At 41.5% G+C, this 26,287-nt stretch overlaps 1 protein-coding gene across 1 annotated transcript in view; it reads right to left on the bottom strand.

Annotated features, from left to right (window-relative positions):
- Positions 1 to 16,565, bottom strand: part of dph1 (diphthamide biosynthesis 1) — a 60,898-nt gene extending 44,333 nt beyond the window's left edge. Inside the window, exons 1-3 of the mRNA XM_073493438.1 lie at positions 16,462 to 16,565; positions 12,124 to 12,273; positions 2,671 to 2,734 (exon numbers count right to left, since the gene is read on the bottom strand). Of these exons, the coding sequence (XP_073349539.1) occupies positions 2,671 to 2,734; positions 12,124 to 12,273; positions 16,462 to 16,513 (266 nt within the window). The 5' untranslated portion in view covers positions 16,514 to 16,565. The remainder of the gene's footprint in view (positions 1 to 2,670; positions 2,735 to 12,123; positions 12,274 to 16,461) is intronic.
- Between the last annotated feature and the right edge of the window lie 9,722 nt (positions 16,566 to 26,287).

The following is a 26,287-nucleotide window of genomic DNA, read 5'->3' as shown; positions in this document are numbered from 1 at the left end:
TAAAAATGAAAAGTTATTTATTTGCACTGGTGATTGACTCTGTCCTGACACAGAGTTTGGCAAAATTCGACAAAGTCTGGTCGAAGCAAATCTGTTATATCTCCTCTGTCTTTCCCTTTAAGCAACTATCAGTGTACAAACCTTTAGAGTCGCAGCCTTTTATTTTAAGCGGGCCCTGACTGTCACTTTCACCGTTTAAAATAACAATGTAGCCCACGGTAGGATATACCTTATTAACGATAATTCCCTGAGTCACTTGATGGCACGCCAAAATGAAAATTGGCTGTTGTGGGTTTGTGTGCTCTCTGCAAGCCGCTGTCTGCACTCAGCCAAAGATTGTTCCTGAGGTAAATTAAGCTTCACTCTGCTCTCTCTCTCTCAACTCAAATCAGCATCACGTCAACGTCAAGAATCACATTCCTCCAGTTAAACTTTCCTTAATATCACATCAATAATTAAAGCAGGTCAATTTAACAGTTTTGAACCAGGGCCCGCACTATATGAATCATGCAGCTGATGAAAAATAAGGTGTGCTGAATTTAGAAGGCTACTCAAGTTATTTCAGTATGTTAGATACACATCAGATCAAGATTTAAGCGAACTGAGGCATTGGATTTGACTTGGTAGTGGAGCTATCCATTATAAAAAGGGCCAAAAAAAAAGATGGACTACAGTACCTGACAAATTTGTGTGCACATAGGGATTATTGCCAACATTTCAGGAGAGGTCAAAACTGAAGTGGTTCAGATAATCTGTCTAAAATCTAGTTGTGTTTACAAGTGTTTACAATCTGCATAATTGCCTGACCCTTGTTTTTGTCTTCTCTGACTTTGTTGTAGTTATATGGCCATGTTTCCAGATCTCTACAATTACTTTTGTTTGCAGAATGATATTATAACCAAAAGGAAACTCAAAAACTGCAAAAACAAAAAACAAGCTGTTGTGGAAATGTCCTGTGAGGTAGAAACGGCAGTTAAACAATCCTGGATGACGAACATGTTTGTCCATCATTTAGTTTGAAAAGCAGCAACTTTGTTCTTTTATAGGGAGACAGGAGTGCTCAAACTCAGTTGATGTCATTCAAATTATATACTCAACCTGTCACTCTGTGCACAACATGGTAGATATTCAGTACTTCTCAGAGGCACTGATGTTCATCCAGGATTCAAAGAACCCATCTGTTAAATCTGGAAAGACTAGAACTGCAAAGAAAATTCTTACACGGTAAGACAGCACAGACAGTGGCTAAATAGCTTCGGGGAAACTATATAGCAGGACCTAATGAAGGGAAACCGTGAGAACCATCTTCACTGCCGCAGTGTGGGGGAGAAATCGTGTGGATGGCGAAGAGAGGAAGAAAAATAGAGAGAGACGGGCGATAGAGGACGAGGTATGAAGACAGTGGGAAAAGCAATTAGTGTCCGCTAATTGCTCTCATTAGGAGAGATGGGGCCGATTTAGCAGGCTCCATGATGGACAGTGACAATTCAAACATATAAATGTGAAATGCGCAGTAGTGTGGTTTAAAAGCCTTGCCTCAAAGGGTGGTAGCTCTCAGTCTGATAGCAGCAGGACTGATAAGACCAGACCCTATCATCAAAACTTCACTCTATCATCTTTTCTGTGATAAAAAAAAAAAAAAAGCGTAGAAATGGCTGTAAAGAGAGTGATAGAAAGATAGAGCGATAGTGGTCTGATACAGCTGGAGAAATGGTGAACAAAATACTGGAGTAAAAAGAGAAGATAGATAAAATAGTTGAGGTATGGGAGAAAAACAACCCCCTGCCTAACGTGTCTTTGAGCGAGATCAAAGTTCTATCTTTAATATAGTAAATAAATGTGTCTTGGCATGCGAAAGAAGAGAATAATACAGTCAAACTGATGTGATCCAAGTTTCCTGTGTGAAATAAAATATCCTCCCAGATTGAAAAGCTTATGGCAGCTCCAGCCACTCTATTCTTCATCGGGTCCATCTCGTAATCATGTTAGTATTGACATAACACCTCTGTGAAGAATCCACTCTTTGTGTTTAATGATAGCAGCCATTTTTTTTTTTGAGAAAACACTTGCCAGACAGCAAGAGGCCATCTGAAGGTGAAGTTAGACCACAGAGACAACAACAAGGAAGAAAAATTGAAAAATAGAGCAGATTTTTCTTGTAGCCCTCACATAAGAGAATGTGTGTTTCTGTTTACCGAGCACTGAAGTACACCCTTTATTAAGCCCGGTGCAGGCCAAACCACAGAGTGTTAAAAAAAAAAAAAGACACACTATTAGGTTTAGAGCACATTAATGCTGCAGCACTTCTCACTGCAGGATAAAGAAGGAGGAAAAACTTTGAGGTGTCTGTGTGATCGAGTGCCGGTGTGCAATAGGGCAATATTCACACTGAAACAAGATGTAATTAACAAGAATAATATCTCTTCCCTCCTCCAACTGCGAGCAAGTGAGGCTGTGATATCTGCTCTGTCCTAAAACAGCGTAATCGTGTCTCATTTTCTGCTGAATCCCTGATTGAGTCCAAGGCGGGGAATTACGATAAAGCTCTCGCTCTCCTAATGAGAACCAAGTGGCCACGGCAGTTAAAGTTGGTACGCTGCTGGCTTTACTTCTCCACCTGCTGCTCACTCATACACTCTCAAATTAAAAAAAAAAAGCTTCATTCCTTACCTCTCGATGATGTCAGCGATGACACAGGCAAACATCTGCAGGCCCTCTGGAAGCTGCAGAGCCACTAGACAGAGTGAGGAAAAGGGCAAACAGAAAAGTTACGTACTTGTGTTAGAGTGGGACCAACATGTTATTTAATAAATCCTGAACAGCGCAGCCATACATAGCCTCTGCTACTGGTTCAGAGTGCTCCACTGTCAGCAAATAGTGACATTTCAGGGCAATTTCCCCTCTGCCACGGTAGTACTGTTGGTTTATTTTAGCGAGTGACGGGCTGTTGGAAATATAGTCCAAACCAATCACCACAGGTCTAGCTCTACAGCTCGTGGCTTGTGCGGAGCCATTAAACTCTCTCTTTTTCCTGTCCGTCTCCGTGCCTGCCGTCGGCTCTGTGAGTCACACTTTCACTCTCTCTGCTGCTACGGAAAACACACAAAAACACCCTCCTTCACCAGCTTCACTCAAGTTAATGTCTCAAAGCTAAAATTTAATATGGACAAACTGACGGGGCTGCTAGGAAATCGATATCAAGCAACCAATTAACAAGCATTTGTCGTGCTGACGGTGTTGTGTGTTGACAGCCAAGGACCCACTGATCTACTGATGTGTGACACCAACTGGGATGAACTAGTTGGGGGGAAAAAAAAAAAAAAAAAAAAAAAAAAACTCATTTAGGGCAGGATTTACTAAGTGGTTTGTGCCGCATTTCAGACTCACTCTGCATCGTGGAACAGGCATGTTTTTTTTATCAAACGTGGAGAGGGGCCTGGAAGCACAGTTTGCCTGTCATCTCGACAGAACCCTGCGTGCAATCAGTGAAGTGTGGCTCTTTCCTCTGTGCATATTCCTTTAAAGGAAAAGCATGCAAATGGTGACTGGAGAAATCATGTCAGGTTGCACCTTCTGCTGGATTTGCTGCTAATGCAAATGCGGGGATCAGTATTACATGAAAGATTCTCCACCTCTTAAAGGCAGGTGTGGGTATATTAAAGGAGGGTTGTAGCGGGCAAAAGGGAATTTAAATTATGTGTGTGTGTGTATCTATAGGATTCTCAATAAGTATGAGCTCACCACAAATATGCGTACAGGGGATTTGAAATAAATTAGCTCAAATGGAAAAAAAAAAGCTTCTGAAATGAGGCAGCAGAGAGTTGTGGTTATGTGGTTTAAAATAATCAGCCAGTGTAAGTCAATGCTCCCTCAAAACTTATCTTAATGCAGGAGCTTTTGCTAAACTGTTCATTTAATTAGCATTTCATTTAACTGTTCTAATTTGCTATTTTTCTATTTGACATCATACTAGCGTTTTGTTCAATTAACTGCATCAGAAAAGTGTGCTATAAATAGAACGTATTGATATGAAGCACCATTTTGTTAGCTTTAGATCTATAGTGACATTAGTCCTCATTGTGGTTGGACCAGTCGATCCTTCTGGATACCTCTCCCGTGCTACCCTTTGTGATGTCTTGTATGTTCCTGATAAACAATCTTCTTTTCACATCATTCCGTCTATAATTTTGATTTCCTCAGAGGATCGTTTCAAATTACTTTAACTGCTTTGAGTTTTACATGTCTATAAAAAAGACAATTGCATGAATTTCACACAGCCAAAGATTTCTTTCAACATCAATCAAAATGTTTTAGCTTGCTCATCCCCCGACAAACTGAACTGTAACTTTAAAGCTTTTGCTTTCAAGAGAATATCACAATGTTTTCTTGGAATTCAAAGTACACCGTCGTCCGGGGATTTTCTTGAGATAAGTCTTGTGGTTTTTTTGTAGGAAAGATCCTAAAGAATCCATGATTTAGTATACATTAATCTTGCCATCTCGTCATCAATTAAACATGACGACACCTTGGTATCAGAGCCTTCTAAGATATTGATGATGACAAGTATAACCCTGCAAGGAATAACGGCGCAGGAATCAGAGCATGAAGTGGATGAGAGAGAGGAGTGATAGAGAGAAGATTAGTAAGAAAAGCAAATATGGTGGATTATGGCAATTTTTTAAAATGCACAGAGAGAAAAATTCAAATCATTTCGGGCTGCAACTACTGATTATTTCATTCTCAAGAAAATCTGTTGATTATTTTTTTCAGTTCATTGGACTCATTTGTACCATAAAATGTCAGAGAATTGTGAAAAAATGTTCATCTCAATTTCCCCCAGAGCCCCATGTGACATATCGACATATCTTGTTTCTTATGACAAACACTTCTAAACCCAAAGAGACTCAGTTTTCAGTGATATGAAACAGAGTACAGCTAAAATTCCTCACATTCGTGTTTCTGATGTTCAGCAGTCTGCTGTGTGGTGTTTGAGGTTATTTTTGACTATACTGTTTTGTGTGTCAGCAAGATCCAATGTCATCACCTCTCTTTTTGCCATTTACCCCTTCTGAAGCAGTAATCTATTTATGTTTCATGTAGATTTGAGGCGATCACAAACATGCATTCACGAGGAGTCGACCAGTTTGCCGTGAAGTCCGAGCCACCGGATCTGACATATGAAGCGAGCACCTGGAGCACAAAAGGCTTTGTTTCAATCAACCGTGACATTTTCTCCCAGTCAAACTCTGTCACACCTTACTTCAATAAATCCATCAAGGTCTCAGTAGACACTTACAATTTGAAGACGTTGAATTCAGCCCACGCAGCGTTTTCACATGACTAGGCCTGAAACAATTTCGAGACTTCAGTGCCAGACAGCATTAAACGATAAAAGCTAGGACAGGCAAAAGGCCAGAGAGGTGGAGGGATGATGGTCATGAGATGGAGTGATAGATGGAGCAGAGCAAAGAGGAGGAGCGAGAGCGTTTCTTACTGATGAAAGGTTAAGGGATCACTGGGCGCTCATGCAGACAGTGAGAGACAGGTCATTACCTGGAAAAGGGCAAGTTTATTAACAGAGAAAGGTTTCGGAGCACACCTCTGCCACAGCTGACAGAAGCAAAGAGCTTTCTCCATCTGCTCCCTTCGGCGAAAGGTGAATCAGACGCCAGAGGTGGGACTGGATGTTTTGAATGCTTGTTTGAGTTGGCACGCAGGGATGATAAACTACTTCTTCCCTTGGAAGTGCACTCCAGCACCTAAACCATGTGGGCGATCTGACGGTTTTAGATCCTGATCAATCTTGAAGATGTCCACAATCTACTTTTCAGGTGAATCTTAGAGATTGTGGCATTTACTGTTCATTCACTTCGGTTTCCGAACTTCACATAACCTCACTGACTAGCAGATATGCACTGTGTGAACATGCCATTAGAGTGACATAGCCAACTGGATGGCTATACTGATTGGATGACTTACATCACGTGACTCTTCCTTGGGTGATTTACTGTAAATAATGCAACATGCAAAATTCATTAGCTCTTTCTAGTCTAGCTGCAACCTACAAGTCATTTTAAAATAGAAAAATTGCAATCTTGGGGTGTTAGGGCTAGGAAGACTTGAATGAAGCTATATACAGTAGATTTAGTTTTGGGTGTGTGAATACAGGCTAGATGTGACAAATCAATGTGGTATGCAGATGGTAATGCATGCCTGTCTTCTGTGTACTCCAATATTGGAAAAAGGGGACATGATTAAATAATCATAGGCATACTTTTAATGAACTCAACTGCCAGTTTTTAAGTACACCTAGCTAGAACTAATGCACTCTAACACAACAGTCCCATGATAATATATATACATTTTTTTAAATGTTTACGAGAGGTGTTGATTGGTCATTTTGAAGGCTGCATTTTGTATTGTTTTTTGTATTGTACTGTATTATGCATTGTTTATTTCCACCCTCATTAATATATTAAACATATAAATTAACCAATACAACTTTTAAAAATTCAACTCATTAGTATGACCTAAATTCACACAAACAGCCTCTGAATTTGGACACAATGAGGGCAAAATTCCACGAAGATATGTTATCGTATGTACATACAGTATTTTTATCGAATCAATTTATCAATAAGCCTACAGTCAGAAAACACATAAATCCACAATGTCCAGCATGTCCGCATGTCCAGTCTGTGGATACCACTGACTATGATCTGCTTGAACTTTACACTGGCAGCTAACACTCTCACTGCTGTCATGTCTTCTATAAAGGAACATGCTGTTCAGACGGAGGAGAAAAGGCCATCTTAGACTGCTGACTGGGGAGTCGTTTTGTATGTGAGGATGAAAGAGTAGTTCTGTAAAAGAGATGATTTAGAAAGGGAGCATTCATTAATTTGGAAAAAACAAGTCACCAGCCATGGCTGCAAATAGATGTTTTGTTCATGTAGAGTTGTTGTTCTGATTAGCGGGGTGGACCATGTGTGGCTTAGCAACTCATCAGTGTCATTGTTAAACAAACATCTGACTAAGACTTTTCGACTTACACTCAATGGAAAACAGTACAAAGAAAACATATTTAATGTTTTACTGCATCAACCTCGTTGGTTTTTGTACATATATGCTTGCTCTGGATTTGATGCCAGCAACACGTTTCAAACCAGGTTGGACAAAAGACTGGGAAAGTTGCGGAAGGCTTCACTGGATTGTGTCATGACTGGGTATGAAAGGTGAATCCTCGAAAGGCTCAGTCGCTCACAAGCAAGGATGGCACGAGGTTCAACACTTTGTGGAACACATGATTGTCTAAAAGATATTACTACATGGGCTAGGGAACACTTTTTAAAACCGTTGTTGGTGACACAGCGTCCCAACTTTTTGGGAATATTTTGTTAGATTCTAAGAACTTTATTGTTATTTCAACTTTTCTCTAATTTTCCCACACACCACCCCCTCAGAAAAGTTAATGTACCACGGGACAAAATTGCAGAAACTAAAAGAAGGAACTAAACGCTCCACATGTTGCTTTTTGTCTCGAAGCTCAGGGAAACATCTAAAAAGAAACTGTCAACTGTGCTAATCTTTTGATTGTCTGTAGTTAAGACTGAAAGTGAAGACCATGGAAAAACAGAACAACTCCCCAGGCCTTTCACAGACCCAGCAGGGAAACACTTTCATGAATTTAAGGTCCCCCAAGACGCTCAAGGCTCTAGTGCTTTTTGCTTTTTTGGCTTCATCTCTGTGTCTTGTCTAATTTCTGTTTTTCCGAATGGGATTCAGTTATTGTGTGCCAGGCTGAACAAAGTTGTAAAACAAAAGGCTGTGATAAAATGGTAAGAATGAATTGAGATTGAAGACAAAGTCTTGTTGTTCACGATCACAAGTCAGAAAAGATTGAGGGGGGTTCAGTCTCTATAATAGTAACAGACCTGAAACTGTGAATTGTTGTGTTTTGTAAGTTTAGAATGAGACTTTTATATCTACAAAGTGAGTGGGTCCTCTTACAGGGAGATCACCATGTTTCTACAGGAGATCAGAACTGATGAACTAGAGAGCGCCATTCACATTTTAAGCTTCCAACGTAAGTGGAGGGTGAGACGAGGGGTGTTCAGTTGGTTGTTAACCGCAACAACTCCACTAGTTTCCGCTAAATCCAACAAATTGGACCTTTTAACACCAATGGCCAAACATTATTGTCTGGAAACACATGTGGCAGTACATGCTTACAACGTAAAAAAAACCCCAAAAAACGTACACTTAATTTTTTTGTATGCTGATCTTTTAATGACTTAGCCAACATAATAAATGCTTTTTTTTATATTTCCTTCCTTGTTTTGATACTTTTTCTTGTTTGGAGTGTCTGGATTGCCTCTGGCTTTTGAAAAGTTCGAAACATTAGTCATATTTCAGAAAAACATGGATAAATCCCATGCGTGCATCTTAATTGTGTTCTCGTGTTAGGGTCTGGTTCTGGTCTGACTTCCATTTCCAGGCATTGCTCAAACAACTGTTGCTCCATAAACAAAATACTAGACTCAAGTCAGGAGTCATTATCATCTAATTAAATTTTTTGTTCACTTGTCTTTATCATGACTGAACGTGTGAAGGTAGTCACGACAGCAGACAGCCAACAGCACTTAGAGAAACTCTAAACAAGCTGAGAATCTCTAAGCTGCTCCTGTGAAGAGGGGGAGACGCAGACAGATTATATTAAAACAACACATAATTAAATGAAAATAAGAAAATTAGTCAAAACAACACAAAGATTTAGACTACCAATATACTGAGAAAAAAAAGAGGCTGGCCTGCTACAATCAAATTCTTCAGCATGTTCCTCAGTCCTCTGTTTTAAAAGCACGGTGCATGAGAGCAGTTCAAAGGCTGAGAGAAACAGATGGACGCAAAGAAGAAGAGAGAGAGACAGGGGTGACGAGGTGAGTTATGCTCTCTGAGTTCAGAGAGGGACGACGAGCTCCGATAGAAAAAAATAAAAAAGAAGTCACACAACAAAAAAGCAAAGCCAGCAAGCTGTGGTAAACCACAAGCTCCCCACGGGGACATCGTGATTCAATCCTCTTGGCATGCCATCTGCATATTTCCACCCAAGGCAAGAGCGACCGAACGACTACACATTCTGACATTTACATTCGTGAAGGACGTTTTTTTCCTTGGCTGGAGGCCGACATTGTAACACGAACCTATGACCTGTTTCACACGTAAAACCAAACATGAGGAAAAAATCTATATAAACATCAATGTATGTGGGCCGAAACATATGTACATCTGCGACTAAAGAACATCTTAAACCAACACTCACATGCCCATATGTTTATTATAACAGGTTGCTGTAATCACTCTTGAGAGATCGCTTCCCAAAAGCAATGCCGATGTAAGTGATGTGAGACAAAATCCAGTCCTCGTTCCATGTAAAAATGCATTCTTATGTTCAATCAAAGCTTAGATGAGGCTCCGTCAGTCCAAGTTACAGATTGCAAGTGGAGAGCTACCGGTTTTTGCTGTTTATTACCAAATTCTGTTTTTATTGTTTAATTTTATATTAAGAACAATGTAACTTTGAAAGACACTCACTTGATTTTTCTAACACAGACTGCTGACGTTTATTATTAGGCTTAGTTAGGGCTGCAGGTAACAAATGCTTTCATTTTTGATTGATCTGCTTATTTCCTTGATTAACGCAACATTATGTAACTTTTCAAACAGCTTCGAAATCATTCTGATGGTTCAGTGTCTTGTAATAGGGTGAATGGTGTCTCTGTCTCAGCCACTCCACCCCCCTATCACTTGTTTCTGACTTGGTAACTTCAGCTTACTTCAAGATACAAGTTTTCAATGACATAACATTTGTTTGTAGTTAGCACCTACATTACGTCTGACAAATTGTTACAGACCTGGGATTTGTATTTTACGACAGTGGTGTTGCACTCAGAAACTGTGGGGGGCAGCAAATCGCACAAAATGCCAATTTCTACATAATGTTGCTTTAAGTGGAAAAGTACTATAACGTTTTGCTCACAATCTGAAACGTTATCTGTAAGTTTTACACTAAACAAGACTGACAACTGATGTGTACAATCATCTGTAAGTAAAGGCTGTAAAGAAGTTAATTTGAATTCTAAATCAACATTCGAATACTGCACAGCTGAGGTTTTTTTTTTTTGTATGTCTATCGGGGGAAACTGGAGAAATAAAATTGTCTACTGAGCTGTATTTCCAGGTCTTCAACTTCCTACACTGGTTTGGACAGATCTGCATTCGACGACCTGGAAATGAGACTCAACAATCATCTATCTTTCTCCAGAATCGCTGCACCTTTACTCAGCATTCTCACAGCACCATAAATTACATTTATATAACGCATAATAACAAGAAATCTGTTCCAGCTCGGACACTATTAAAGTAAATTATTCAAGTTGTTACATAAAGCAAAGATCAAAATGATGTATCTGCATTTGCTATGCGCTCCATTTAATCAGATGAATCACTATATTCAAATTGAGGATTTTTGTTTGAGGATTTTGTTATTTTTTAGGGTAATGATGTCATAAAATATGATGACTTTTTTGAAAAAGCTCAATAGAAGCTTCCATTGAGAAAAAATACATTTAGTAGAGCTCTACAATAAGGTTTTGAGGCATGCAAAGACACATAAAAACTCAATCCTGGACATCAGTCAAACAGAAAATACAAACCACTAGAAGCTTCTAAAACTAGAAAATAAGAGTGTGCCAAGTTCACATGTGCTTACGTGATTTAAAAACAAGCTTTTTCCCTCACGGTGCATTCACTCTCATTGGTCACCAAAGTGAAGCAGAGTGCACCTCCGTGTCCAGTGTGTTTTGGAGCCGGTTAACACTGAATTTGTGAGGAGGATGTGTTAGCCGTCTTTGATCTTCGGCGGGGAGGGTGTCTGGGGGTTGCCTATGCGTTATTGACAGAGTTGGAAAGCTGCACTCACACTGCAGCTGATGGTGCTCAAGCTCCGATTTCAGCATCCGTGCTACACAGATGTGCAGTGTAATAAAAACATATAGAAGAATCACATTTTTATGTCTTTTTTTTAACCTGTATTGAAAGCAGGACTTGGCCTCTGAAACGACAAACAATTCAAACCCAGTCTTAAAATGAATCTATTCATCCGGCACTGGCCTTGACGTCATATCTTTTGTTGTGATATATTTTTGTTCTTTGGTGTTATTTCAGGATGGAGGTCATATAGACTGATACAGGATTTGGGACACTTAAGAAATGGCATCATCAAATAGAATAATCAGATCTGAGCAAAAAAGATATCTGACTTGTAGCAAGGCCTGCAGTAGGACTGTAGCCTCAGGATTAACAGAGAGTGGGCACCGTGGGAGGCTTCGCTGACATTGATGTTTGTTCTGCTCTATGGCAACAGGCAGGCCAGTTTTTGTTGCTCTAGAACTCCCTTTTATTGACGTCTGAAGATAATGTCATTGTTCCACTTGCCCTTTTACCATTATTGGGTGATGATAAAAAACTGAACAAAAAACAATATACCACCAAGAACCTTTAAAGGGGTGCAGTCAGTCCCCTGTCAATCTTGCACTTTTAAGACACAGCTATATCTCAAAATGACAAAATCAGCGGGGAAAAGAAGAAGAAGCAGAGACTTGAGAATCACTGTTGATGGCTCACACGGTACTTCACTTTCACTATCTCGTACATAATTTGCAGTCTTTTCATGAGCTGGCTCCCACTGACAGTCAGTACAGACCTAATATTAAAAAACACACACCCAGGACTAATCAGGTGGTGTGAATTACTGAGTTATGTGTTGTGAATCTTTTTAAGAAACATGCACATCATTTCACAGTGCTGCTGGATTATGACAAACCACACACCTAGGCATGGCTGCTTTGCATTGTTTTTGCATAGTAACAAGACCAGATTACCAGCATTGAAATCATGAGAGACTAGAGTCTAATATTAATGAATTCTGATCTTGACGCTATGTTGCTAATGTAGAGAACAGCCTTGAATAGGTGTTACCACAGTCCACAGTTTCTCCCTGCAATTTTAAAGTCCAACAAAGCACACCCGTCTTTCTTAAAATACAAAAATAATAGAGCTCACCTCTCTTAGAATTTGCTTGTCTCACTCGCCAAACCGTCTTGTGGATCTCAAAGTTGTAATTTGCAGGCAGGGCTTTGATCGCCTCCAGTATCTCAGGGTCCTTCAGGATTTCATCTGGAATCTGATTGGCTACCCGCCGTGGTCCTCGGACTGAAGGGAAAGTCAAATGATTGAGCTGTTAGCAATGTGGCGAACACGGGTCGAATCAAGGTCGCCACATCTAACGAAACCATCTCTATGTACATTTTACAGACCGTCACACAAAAGGGCACATGACACAACAGGCTTCAGACATGTTCTACAGTCTGCATGTGGGGAGGGGGCATTACAGTTCAGGAAAGTCACTTTCCGAACACAAACTTTTAATAGGTGGAGAGGGGAGGAACAGAAGAGCACTGAAGATTTGTCCTCGTAGCATCTTTCATTTTCAATTTTCTTTGTACAAGCGACTGGGAAGCTTGAAATGCCAGCTGTAATGGGAACAAAGCTGAGAGCGATTTGGCTCAGATTTTGCTGGCAGTGTTTGAAGTTTGATGTAGCCCCACTTGTTCTCAAGTACAGGCAGAATTATTTTGATCACAATCTACAATCTTATTTGGGGACTGATGAATAAAATTGCTCTTTCGGGTCGGTTTCTGTTTTGATGAGCAACGAGAGCAAAAACACTTTCAACAGGCTGGATAGATTCAAGAAAAACAAGCTGATTAAGAAGGGCATGTGTGGCTCTTCTTGGAGTCCAGTCTCCATCCACCAGCAGGGACAGCCCGAGGTCTTTTAACCTGAACCTCCTCACATGTCAAAGAGTATAGAGGTCACAGTGACCTCTTTGGGTTGTACAACAGAGGCTTTATCCATGCTTCAGCAGTTTACACATACATTTAATCAACTTCCTACCGAAGGGATTGAACCAGCACTTTGTATTAATTTGTTTTTGTAATGCATTATTTTTTATAGCCTAATAACATTCACATTTTTATGTGCTAATTGGTACTCGGCATTGCACTGCTTTACTCTGACTTGCCTGGCTCTGTGTTGAGTTCAATAAATAACTCAATAAATTACTTTCAAAGTGATACTGTATTCTAATTGTAGGATTATTTATCCTCCAGAAATGTAAATATAAAACTTTTTAAACAGTCACACACTGCAGTCATAATTCATGTAGCTATTGAGCTACTTTCTATATAAATCTTTGCCATCAGGCCGCGATGACACCGTTTCCTGCTTTGTTACCGCTGCAATCCACTGACTTGAGCTTTTTTTGAGTAAATCACATATCTGAATCATAAATTCTAAATACACAAAGTGAAACATATGAATCCTAAATTAATTTAAATAAAAAATCAGAAAATGAAGTTAATCAAAATCGCCGCTCTTGCTCCATCTGTTGTTATTTTAGAAATGAATAAACACAATCTCTGGGAGAACTCTTTCCTCGTCTCTTCTTACTTGCAGTAAACTTTATTAGAAAACAACTTTTCTCAACTAAATCTTGTTATACCCTTCTTAGATGTCACCCATAAGCATGATCATCACATCTCACCCCTCTTTCAACAGCCCTGCATCATTTCACTCCATATAAGCCATCTAAGACCAGTAACTCCTGCAATGAGCTCCTGTTATAGTGTTATAATACTGTTTCCAATATACAGAATATAGAATTTAATATATGCGGTTACGGCTGCAGACTGCCCGTCTCTCATGTGGTTAACTCTCCCTTTAGTGTTTTGACTTTTATGCTGATTAGGATGTGTGGTGCCCTGCACCTGATTGGAGCTACCTACTGCCACCATCTCCTGCTTCTGTCTGACATCAAGAAGATCCTGATTGGAGCGGCATCCAGTGCGGCCCTCCACCAGCCTGCCTCTTCTTGACCCGCGTGACTATTGTGTTACGTACTGTTGCGCCTACTCTGAAAGGCGTCCTGTTTTTGACCTCTAGTAGCACTATGGAGCTTTTGCTATACTGTATCAGTGACCCCCCATTTTGCTTATCTCTTGTTTGTTTACGGTTTCACACTATACAACTAATTAATGTACATTTTAGTGACACACTGACTATAAATATGACTTTTTTTTGTTTGCAAGAAAACCCCACAGGGCACCTTTTACGTCAATGCTGTGTCGATTAGTGTTAATGAATTGTAAGCTAGTACTAAGGCACTTGGCTGAACTACTTGAGACTGAGTCGGGCTTAGTTTTAATGACTAATACCGCTGCTGCACACACACTGTTAGGTATACAGTGTATTTGTTTAGAGACACCAGGTTTAGCGGTGCTGTTTTGGATGTTTTCGGTTAGATAGTGAGGTTTTATTTTCCTGCTTTTTAAAGAATATTTAGCAGCTCTTATTTTTAAGAGTCCTCTTTTGGTTATAATGATTTCTTTGATGTAAAACAGCGCCCATTTGTCCTTTTCCTTTGTAGTTTGCCTCACTCATGTTTGTTTGTAGTTCTGAGCTCCCTGCAAATGACTAACTTCGTTTTTACCAAAAATAACCGGTTTTATGTCGCTTCCCTTTCCCTTTACAAGCTGAGCTGTTACATATGCCCTCACCCAAAACAATGTCTTTGTATATTTTGTGGTTGTGTCAAGCGTGCAACAATTTATATAACTTTTTTTTTGTTGTTTTTTTCAGAATAATCAGCATTTACACAATAATTGCACTTGTAGGTTGCCACAACATTAAAAACACTGACAGGTGACGTGAATAACATTGATCATCTCATCACAATGGAGCAGGTCTGATCCATGGAGGCCCCACCCCCCAACGTACGAGACCCAGAGGATCCACTATAAAACGCCCTGGTGCCAGACACCACAGGACCCCCTCAGAGGTCTTAAGTCCATGTCTTGACAGGTCAGAGCTGTTTTGGCTGAACAAGGGGAACCTTCACAATGTTAGGCAGGTGGTCATAATGTTATGCCTGATCGGTGTACATTCCCACATGGATACAAAAAACAAACAAACAAATCAGAAAAGGAAACAAACAAACAAAAAATAAATAAATAACAGACACAAAAAGAAGTGCTGGTGCCAGTATTTACAGGTCAACCAAGTCGGACAATACAGTCCTCTCCAACATCCTCGGTGACATGTATGTAACTGTTAAATATAAGAAAGGAAGTGCAACAATTGATGTTTTCAACTATCAAAATAATGGCTTATTATTATGATACCTGATTATTCAATTTGAGTCATTTTTAAAGAAATAAAAAGTATAAATACTCTGACAACAGCTACTTAAATGTGAATATCTTCTGGTTTATTGACTCCTGTCAGACAATAAACGGATTATCTGCAGATTGTGAACAATACAAGACATTTGAGGATATCATCCTGGGCTTTGGGAAACGTTGATCAATATTTTTTATCCTTTTCTGATATTTTATAGACCAAACAAGTAAAAAAGATGAATCAAGAAAATAACTGAGAATGAAAATAATCGATAGTTGCAGCCCTGGTTTGTATTCCTTTTTTCAAAATACACTTTAAAGAAAGGATTGCATGAAAAGTTTGCTAACATGGTGCAATCGTGATCGCATTTGCAGCGTCATGCTGTGGGAAACAGTGTATGATTTCCAAGAAGAGCGATGTGGGCCAAACTTTCCTTTCGTCAAGCGAACACAGTTACAATCGACAGCAGATCACAATCATCCTGTAAAAGCGTCTATCTCTGGTCTCTCCCTTAAAACCACTTCCTCTCCCATGCATGCAGCTGTCTGTCTCCCCACAAACGTCGGGAAAAACAAAATACTATAATCCAACACAGCAGAATCAGACATTGCAATTCAGTTCAATTCAATGGAGCAATGTTGCATCATCTGAGATGTGCTGTTCATATTTCCACAATCATGTCACCAGAGAAAATGTCGCAGCTTTAAGGTGGTGATTTCTAAAGAAGACCATGTAGAGATAGTGACCTTTCTGTTGTAATGCATAAAAAAAACCCCGAGATGACAAGAGTGATGACACTCTCGGTAACAATGAGCCGCCTTTCATAACCGACACAACTAATCTGTCAGCCTGGTGGAGCCACACTCCTCATCCACTCCAGGCTCGTCACGAAGTCCGGTGAGTCATCACACTCACGCGGATTTCATGCTAACAATTGGCTGAAAAAGCAAATGTTTCGTCATGTAAGTGGATTATAGTGAACAGGTTGGATAGCTATTAAACAGCATGGCCAAACTGCTGTGCTGTTGTCCTGAAAACAAGCCTCACGTCAGCACAGCCACGGCTCGTCAACGCGGAAGTCACATTATCTCCATGAACTCATTAATTATATCTCTCTCCGTCTATTATTTTATATATCCCGTATTCAACGTTAATATTTACCTGTGGGCTTTTTGGCAGGGACAATTTGGACTTCACTCGTGGGCGCTGCCATGTTTTTCCTCTCCCAAACACGACACACGTGAGGAGCGGAGAGGCGAAACCAATCGAGTGAAGATGGTTGAGTGGAGAGAAGTCGATCACCGATGCAATCGATGTTACTGAGCGGGACAGGGACATGTGGACCGCTCCGACACACTGCAACAGTTTATTATGATACATCTCCACAGGTTAAAGTGTCCATTGTCCGCAGTGGCAATAATTGAATTATATTATAATCAGTAACAAGTTATATAGCACTGTTTATACACCGTTTAAAGTGCTTTACATACCAGATGAATAAAATAAAGTATAAAAAACAAAAGTATATGACACAAAATGAAGGTAAAATATAAAACTGATAACAAACATAACATAACACTGACATTTTAAGTAAAATGAAAGTAAGTATAACGAAACAAAATGATGGTAGGCTAAAACATAAAGTAAAACATAGGATAATATATTGAGCAGCCCTATTTGATGGACATTTTTCAAATAAAATAAGAATAATATAATAATAAGAATAGGATTACAGTACAATAAATATAGCACAAATAGATAAGAAACAAAATAGAATAAGTAGCCTCTAAAATGAAGATAAAACATAAAATAATCAATAATATAACACATTAACTTTAAAAATAAATATATACATAAATAATATATATTATAGACCAAGGCTATATAATATTTAATATAATTAAAAGTTTATTGTTTTTTAAAAATGCCTCAATTGTAAATCTTCTTCAATAAATAATGTCATGCAGAGTAAAATTATTATCACTTGCTATGCACTGCAATGTGTGTGTGTGTGTGTGTGTGTGTGTGTGTGTGTGTGTGTGTGTGTGTGTGTGTGTGTGTATTAGTTATCTAATGCATTATCTGATATTGATTTGAGTTGAGGCTATTTGATCAGCAGAGTTGGTTTGTTTTTTGTTTTTTTCCCACACCAGAATGAGTAACATCCCAGGTCTCCCCTGATGTCTCGTCCACTGGGAAACACACAGCTGCTCCATGTGAGTCTTGTCCCGTTGTGTCATATCAGATTCATTATGAAGACCTCTGGTGTCAGGGAGCAGCGTGTCTCCGGCTGGCGCAGACGGGGACAGAGGCAGTGAGAGGGGACGGAGTAAGATGCTGCCCGGTGGAGGGGCTGAGGCGGTACAACACACTTTCTCCCTCCTTGAGCGCATCAGCGAGCTCTGAGCCATAGGTGGAAAAGCAGAGAGAGATCTTCACAGACAAGATCACAGAAATGTGAACAATTACGAGTGGAGAGGAGAGCTGAAAAAGAAAGAGGGGATATTAAGGAAACCGGAGGCATCAAAGTCTACATTATTAAGGAGGATTTGAGGAGTCTGCGTTTATAATCCGACATCAGAGGCGGAATGTGAATCCAAATAACTTATGTTAATTAGAGATTTTAACGAATATGATGCGATTTGAATGGCTCTGAAGCACCGAGGGGAAGAATTTCAGATTGGCCACTTGAATTTAAATATCTGTGTTTTTTGGGGGGAGGACTGCTTGTGAGCTCGTGCTCACCGTCGACTTGCCCCCAGAACTGATTTGCAGCCTCCGCGGTCATTTGCGCCTTAAAAAGCAGTTGGTTATCAGAGGTTGTATCGGACAACTTCACCTTTTTCCCCCCCTCCTGCTCACCACCACCACCACCACCACACACCACACTGGAGTTATCAGCATTTCGGACTGAGGAGGGGATGGTTTTTGCGCGTCCGGTTCGCAATGATTGCCGCCTAATTTCCCAGCTGCGACGGTGCGCCAGACTTTGTGGAAAGGGAGATTATTGTTTGTTGTCGGTGTTTATTATCAAATCCACGGCGGTCTGCAGCGCAACTCTACCCGGTGGATCGCGAGACAATCCCGAGGTGTGACGACTGACATTAACGCGGCGAGCCACGAAGAAGCTCCGGATCAACTTCACAACTAAAGCGCACAAGTTTAAAGTCTGGAATATAAGAATAGATGATTCTCAGAGGACAGAAGACGAAATACACATAGGCCTGCAAAGATGTTCAAAAGGGGTGAGTGAGTCTCAACTTCGGCACCAGAATTAATCAGTCGATTTTGCTGTTTTGTCTATTTTATCAACACCATCCAGGCTGTGAGGCGGATCCTGCCTCGTCCTGCTGATGTGCGTAAAACCAGCACTTTTTAGGCTTATGAAACAGATGTTTAAACATGACACGCTCGTAATGCACCACGTTGCCCCGCAGATGTGTTATTACAGGCGATGCGCCATTCTTTAATTTGCACAACACGCACATGAAGGGCTCCCGGTGGATGAAATATTCATCTGTGTAAGGAAACATGGGGACGACTGTGTGATATTAATACGCCTGATGCCGCACTGCAGTTTATGAGTTGTACCCGGGTCACAAGGCTATCTCTCCGAGCGCTGGAGCATTATTATTTTGCTGTGTGTGTCACTACATCTAGATGTGATGGATCAAACCGCGGTTCACAAGGTTATTCTCCTCTGGCTACACGCTATATCGACACTCCAGACCTTTAAGCACCTCATAAAAAAGGGGGCGAGCTCCTCAAACTTTTAATATCAAGATAAACACACAATATAGACCACACACTCTTATCTGATGATTTGTGTCCCATGGAGCATTTCTTTCCCCTTTTCTCTCTAGGTTTGACTTTAATTGGCCGTACAGCTGCATGACTGTCTGCACTGGGTGTCTGACAACAGTAGGGAGAGTTAAACCTCTAATGAGAATAGATTACAGTAATACATGCGCCCATTGTGCTATCATCAAGGGAGTGAAATAGTACTGAAATTAAACTGTGCCTCATTTTGCTGGGGCCCCTGGAGCGCCCCTAGGGGACCCCTCGGAGGTCCCCAGACCCCACTTTGTGAGCCACTGCATCAAGAGCTAGCCTTGCACAGCACTTTGTCATGACTGAGAAGGAGCCTGCTTTCCTGTTGTGTTATTTAAAGCAGTTTGTATTAAGCCGGAGCAGCTCAAGAGATACTCAGGAACCTCTCACAGACACTTGCTTGGATGGGGTCACTGTACAACACTCACTGCTCGTGTTGTGTTTGTATTTATTTAGTCTGTCTTGTGAAAAACCATCTGTTTGTTAGTGTGTGTTTTCTGCTGCGTGCCTCAGGGGCTGAGAAAAACAGCATGTTTTTTCTCGTTGCCATCAGATTGATTATTGCTGTTCCAACAGTCGAGATGAAACACACCATGGTTGATGAGTGCTTATAGCTGGAACAGCTTCGAGGGAAGGCCTATTGTCTCAAGCTGCATGTTGACAGCTCGTCGTAGCTGATCTTCTTATCATTTATGAGAAAGTGATACGTCTGGATTGTTTTTGGGGGGGTGAGAACTAGCGTGAGTCACGATGGTGATGATGTTCCAGAGGAGGCTCTTTACTGTTTAAATGTATGAGCAAACATGCCTGACTCTGTGTTGCGTCAGACTAATGGCCATGCTGGTAAATTATCATCAACAGATCCTCAAGGAGATGATTTTTCATAGCACACATTCATTTTTCCATTCGGGGTTAAATGAGAGAGCTAAACCGGAGGTGATTGACGCGTGGGGATGCTCCATCCCTGCTCCGTCCAAGGTTTTTGCATGTGAATCAGCTGTCTTACCACTGCACAGCGCCGGACAGAAAATCACTTAATTCAAGACAAACGACTTCAAAGTAGAGATTTCAACAGTCTGCCAAAAGTGCTCAGTATGCCAGCGTGTCTCGGTCTAGAATAGTGAGGCGGCGATGCCTCAGCGTTGGCAGGAACAGCGCAGAAGTTCTCTGGTGAATTTGAATGTTTTTTTTGCGCCTGAAATAACACATCCTAGGCTGCCTGGCTGATGCGTCAGGAACTGCATTCACCGTGACAGACCCACCATTCACAAACACAGAGAAGGAAAGCGTCTCGGTTGACACCCCGGCAGCACCTCTCGGGCTGACTTCACGTTGTCTAATTACCATGTTAATGGGATGGACACGTAGATTTCGCGATGGCCTTTTGGTTCACGCTTTGTCTGACAGTCCGGCTGCTGATCTCTTCATCTGAGCTTGCACAGGTTGATCACTGCCGCGACAAGGTACGCTCATGTCCATACCATCCACAAATATGTCTAGACATGTTCAGCATTAGCTGGCCTGTGTATTCAACTGCAGGTGGGCCAACATAGTCCTCGTATCGTTGTTTGAACAGTCAGAGTGGTGTTTGTGATGCTGCCTGCGAGTGTGAATGTCTTTTCTGCAGCTTATACAACAACTACATGTGCGAGTGAGTGTGTACATTTGTGTAGCCACGCAAGCACACACACACACACACACGCACACACACACATGTCACTCCATCTATGTCTCGGCTTCTCTGTCCATCTCTCTGTCTCGCTTTCACAATCTCTCTTTTTCTCAAAAGCAGTCAGCCATAGAGTGGGCACAAGGGAAGATGTGTCAGAACAGCTCTGAGATGGAGAGGACGATATGTCCACTGAAATATACCGTGCTGTGACGTGCTGTAATTGCTGCTGCTGCATGTTATTCAGGATTATTGGAGGAGACTCATCTCAGGCAGTTCTGCGCTCTGTGCCACCTTTTGTGGTAGGCACACAGTGACGCTCCATGCAGATGAGCATAGACAGGTATGCAACTCACATACTTGCTGAGACAGGAACAGTGACAGTGTGCAACTCCCCCAAACACGACACACACACACACACACACACTTTTATTATGAGGGTGCTCTGCTGATTACATTAATCTCATTTAACTCTAATGGTTTTGCCTATTTTAGCCCATTGATTATGATTGTGTTGCTGACCTGAATGTCATGGGTTTCCTCACTCCCATGTGCAGCCACTGTTTCCATTTCAGAGCAGCATGGAAATCAATTTCCAAAGACTTGAAACGTGCTGTAGAATCTCACACAACAACACGAATTCATCTTTATTTTTTAATCCCTTACATCATTGTTGCACAGTGACTCTATTGCGGGCGGACACTATTTTTGGAATCCTTTCATTGTCGTTGGGTTTTTTTTAAGTACATGTCAAAGTACACAGGACATTGGAGAGCAATTCAGGAGCTTTCAAAACAACTCTTTAAACTGTCTCACCACACAGAGATAGAGTGACCATGGATCTCTTGCTCCAACTAAGCCTCTGTGAGTAGATCTTCATACTCTACTGGCATAAACTGAAACTGAAGGCTGCGTGGGAGCTAGGAAATCACTCACAACCTGTGTCATGCTCTGGAATGCTGGTACGCTTTGGCTGTAATGTAACACACTCGTAATTTGTACTTAACCGGCTAAAACATGCAAAACCACTGATAAGCAGCTTCAAGCATCAGCACTACCTCAACCCTTCTACCTTAACTTTAAGCTAATCCATCATCAACCGTAAATCCAAGTTCTGAACCTGAAGTAGGACTCTGAAGGGCTCACACACATGCGCGCGGCAATGCTTGCTTTTTGTAAGTGTCAGACGTGCGAGATAAGACTAATTGGGAAATGCATGTGCGTTGACAGAACGTGACAAGCATTTTTTCATGTTATCTTGCTCTGATAGAACGCAAGAGGTTGTGCGAACACTGCAGATCATTCATGCTTTATGTTTGTGCACACTGGCATACATATCAGCTGTTGCCTGAATACTAATTAACAGAAATGTTAGACGTTTCTGTCATAAACGTATCATCCAAAACACGACAATCTGTTCCTTAATCTTCCATCTCCAGTAAATGACAATACGCAGAGATAATTACTTGTAGCGATTAAGAAATCCTGTAGCATTTGGTAATCATATTTTGTAAATCAACCCCACTTACCAGCAGTGACTTTAAGGCCGTGTGTTGCTCATGTTGTTTTCAGTACCAGCAGACAGGCTTGGAGGATTGCCATTAATGAGTTCAGCACAATGAATGCAGCATAAGGGAAACACCTGTGGCCTCTGCTCTTCAGCTTCGCAGCTCAGCTCACTTGTTCGAGCCACATCTCGTGGACGTGTATCGATGGCGTCAGAGCGGCTCTTCAGCCAACACTGCTCTCCACAATATCTAATAAGCTCAGACGTCAGGGGGCTTCTCTCCTCTCTCAGGGAGATGTTTTTAACCAATGGATGATATGACTCATAGACTTCAAGTGCTATGTTGATGACTATAAAGCAAAATATTGAAGCCATAAAAAAACAAGCGGCCTTTTTTTGCTACCAAACGACAAACAGGGGCTTTTCCTGAGCAGGAGATGCACGCAGAGCCCTGAAGCAAACACCGTGCGAGCGTTTTTGATATGACCACGTGGATTTGCACAAGAGCAATAAACGCCCCATCTGCCGCTTTAATATGTTGCAAACTTTCAGCCATCGTTGGGGCCCAGAGAGGGAGTTCTATTTAAAGAGAATAGATTCCCCCGCTCATATTATCATCTTCCTAATCCTCTCACAGTGTCAGCCTTCTGCTATCACTCCTTGTCAACTCGGCATTGTTGTACTTTTCAGCCCAGCTTGTGTTTCCGTGCGGGTGAGAGGCAGCGCGGACTGACGACTGACGGTTTGGAGGAGAGGGTGTTTGAAGGGGATAATGTGGAGAGGAGCAAAAATATAAACCTCAAACTGATCCCCTAAATCTTTCTAAGCCGCCTGAAAAATAGAAAAGCGAAATCTGAGGAGAGGACAACACTTCTACTCCTGTCTGACACTTGTAAATGTAAATGTAGATGTAAATTTTAGGACTTTCTGCACTGTTTAAAAATGGGTAGAATGAGCTGATCAAGATGTCAGGCAGGCACAGGAAAATGAAGCGTAACCTCTAATGTGATAGAATAAGGCAACCAAAACCTTGACCCATTGGTAGTCTGTGGATCCAGCCCCGAGAACACAGTGTCAGGAGTAATTGACAGAAGAACATTACCAATTATCGGATAGCTGAGTCACATTTATTATACTGCCACACAATGCACCCCTGGCTCTGTCGATGCATCCCAAACATCTTATTCAGCCAAAGGAGATTGTCCGAATCCAAAAGCCATTTATTTAGCAGCCAATACTCAGGAGTGTTTCCATGAAAGCCTCTGGCACGGTTTCACCATGTGACACCTAACAGAAGATGACAAATAATTAACATGTGTGGTGTGTGTGTGGAGAAGACAGCACTGACTGGTGTGCATGTCACTTTTTTTTTTGCCATGAACTGTTGTTTATTTTTTTCCGGGAGCCATTTTCACACTTCCCTGTCAACCATTTCACACTGAATTAGGGCATGAGGGCTGTGAGTTCAGAAGTGGATGCGGTGCTCTTATGCAGCTGAGGACTCTCTTATTAATGCAGTCTAAAGAGACATCTGAATCATTAAATCCACAGGACATTCCTCGACTTGCAAGAGGAAACAGAGGAGAAAATGACAGGACATACGCAGAGAAATCTGTCCATCTCCATTTGCCCTTTAAAAGAAAAAAAAGAAAAATCACCTGATTCTTGTGCAAACGCCATCTCCTCAGCCTTTGTTGTGGAAATGAGATGCAAGGATGGTCATTAGCGGATGATAATGAGGTGAAAGAGACAAACAACCTAAGCCCTGTTGGTTTTTCTAATATTAATAATTAATTTCTGATTAAGTGGCTAATTGGAGTTTAAAGGTCAATGTCAATGAGAATGCCATGGATCTTAAAAGACAGGAGGAGGGCGGGGGAGGGGCATGGGTGGGGGGGGGAGACAGGAGACTGTTGACAGTAATCCCAGGTGCTCTCCTGTTACTCTGACAGCTCTCCCCCTTCCTGAGCCATCCTCCCCAGGCGACATTGCCTTTGTGTGCTGAGGACAGCAATTCGGCTGCACCAGCACCTGGGCATCTGCCCTTTTGGCATTGAGAGTTAGCAAGTCCTCAAGATGGAGTGGCACATCGCTGCAAGATAGAGCCGAGGTGAAGAAAAGGGGAGAAGCGAGCGTCTGTCGTGTGTTCGTGCTCCTTAGTATCAAGGATAGAAAGGACAGATTAAGACTGGGAAATGAACATGAACATGGGGGGCATTTGGTTTTATGCCCCCAAAGTGAAAGAGTCCTAATTATAATTTTTAATGTCAGATTTCATGATGAAGCACAGAGGGTGATTTTTGTTGCTCTGAACCTGTGTGTTACCGGCAAACCTTGTGGATAACCTGTGTGTGATTCTGTGACTTTGTTGTTGGAAGTAAGGGAGTGAGTGTTTGGGAGAAGTACCAGCACACTGCCTCAGCCACAGAAAAGTGCATGCCGTTGGGAGTGCTTTAGTCAGCCAGGAAGTATATGGATAAACTCAGATTGCAGCATAATAGTGAGGCTACTGGAAGGCTGTGTATTGTGTCCGCTGCCACAGAGGAGGATGAAAAAGTCTGTGATCACGTAACGTTACTGTGGCGTCTTCATGCATTATCCACATCAGAGTTGCTCAAGATAGTTACCAGGTACAACACATGCTGAAGTTATAACCAGAGGTCTTTCAATTATTGTTTGGAGCTGCGGATCTGGAAATGTACGCGTATGTAGAGCGGTACTGTGTGTGTAGCCGTACATTAAATATAATTAATGGAAAAAGCAGTGCAACGCCATGCTTTGTGCTGAAAAGTTGAGAATAGCTCAACTTCTAAAACCGCTAGAAAACACTAAGCCTTTATAGTGAAAAACAATCAAACAGTTCAGCAACCAGAGTTGGATGGTGGTCACAAAGTTGGAAGTGCAAATTGGAGGTGTCGGTCTGGGCAGAGACCTTCCTGCAGGCGGGCACCTCATCTTCCTGTCTTTCTTTAGTATTTCCACATGTCCAGAGTGCAGGGCTTTCAGCAGCGGTTACAGGCTTAGGGTTTTGAAATGACAGGGAAAATGTGGACTCTTCCTTGTGGCAATTAAAGATATATCAGGAAATTAATACAGGACTGTACGTCAGTGAGCTAGACAGTTTTTCAAGTCAGTCATTTCTTGATTTTTTGAAGTGCTTTGAGTTGTTATTGTGAGATATTGTGTACCGCAATACAGCCTAAAAATCTTGGGATATTATTTTCAGGCCATATCACCCGGCCCTATAGGACAGATATGTAATTTGGTTAGTGTGTGAGCTCACAAGCACCGGCATGTATTGGGTCTGCACACAGTGGCTTTTTTCCTCTCCTGTGTGACATTATGTCTGAACTGATCTGACTCCTGACATTGATTCATCTTGTTTATTATGCCTTGGATTAATCTCACACTCCATCCATGTCACAGTTGGAACTCATTTATTCCGAGATGTTCGACGTGAAAACAATGGCTTAATCCGTCTCCGGAGTGCGCAGGTTTGAAGATGTGCCCAATTGAAACTTTCTGCTCTGGCTGCTGAGTGAAATTAAAACACTCGGTGGGGGAATGTGGTGAGCAAAAAGGACCAACAATCATCTTTCCATTTTCCAAGGCTGCTGTCTTTGGCTGTCGCTCCACTCACCTCCTGCCCCCACAGCTCCACGAGAGCCGGCCTCCTCATCTCTGGCTTTAATGAGACAGGCTACTGTCACAGTCACATCTGAGCTTAGTGCTTGTAATATCTGCCGTGTCTGTGTTCTGGCAAATGTTATCTGTGCTCATACGTCTGTCACGGATCAGACTGACTTTTAGAAACAGGCAGGGCTCAGGTAATTGCCGCAGCCTTTCAGGATTAATTTTACCCCGTGATGTTAATGCACGCTGTGGCCTGTGATACCGCAACTGCAGAACCACTTAAAACTCTGCAAAACTCTAACCTACTGCAGGGTGATTAGGCTAATTGTAGAGCGCCATTGCAATCT

This window comes from Pagrus major, chromosome 2 (genome assembly GCF_040436345.1).
Source record: "Pagrus major chromosome 2, Pma_NU_1.0".
In the NCBI taxonomy this organism is placed as follows: Eukaryota; Metazoa; Chordata; class Actinopteri; order Spariformes; family Sparidae; genus Pagrus; species Pagrus major.
Note: the sequence above shows the minus strand (reverse complement) of the source record. Positions and strands in the feature narration are given on the sequence as shown.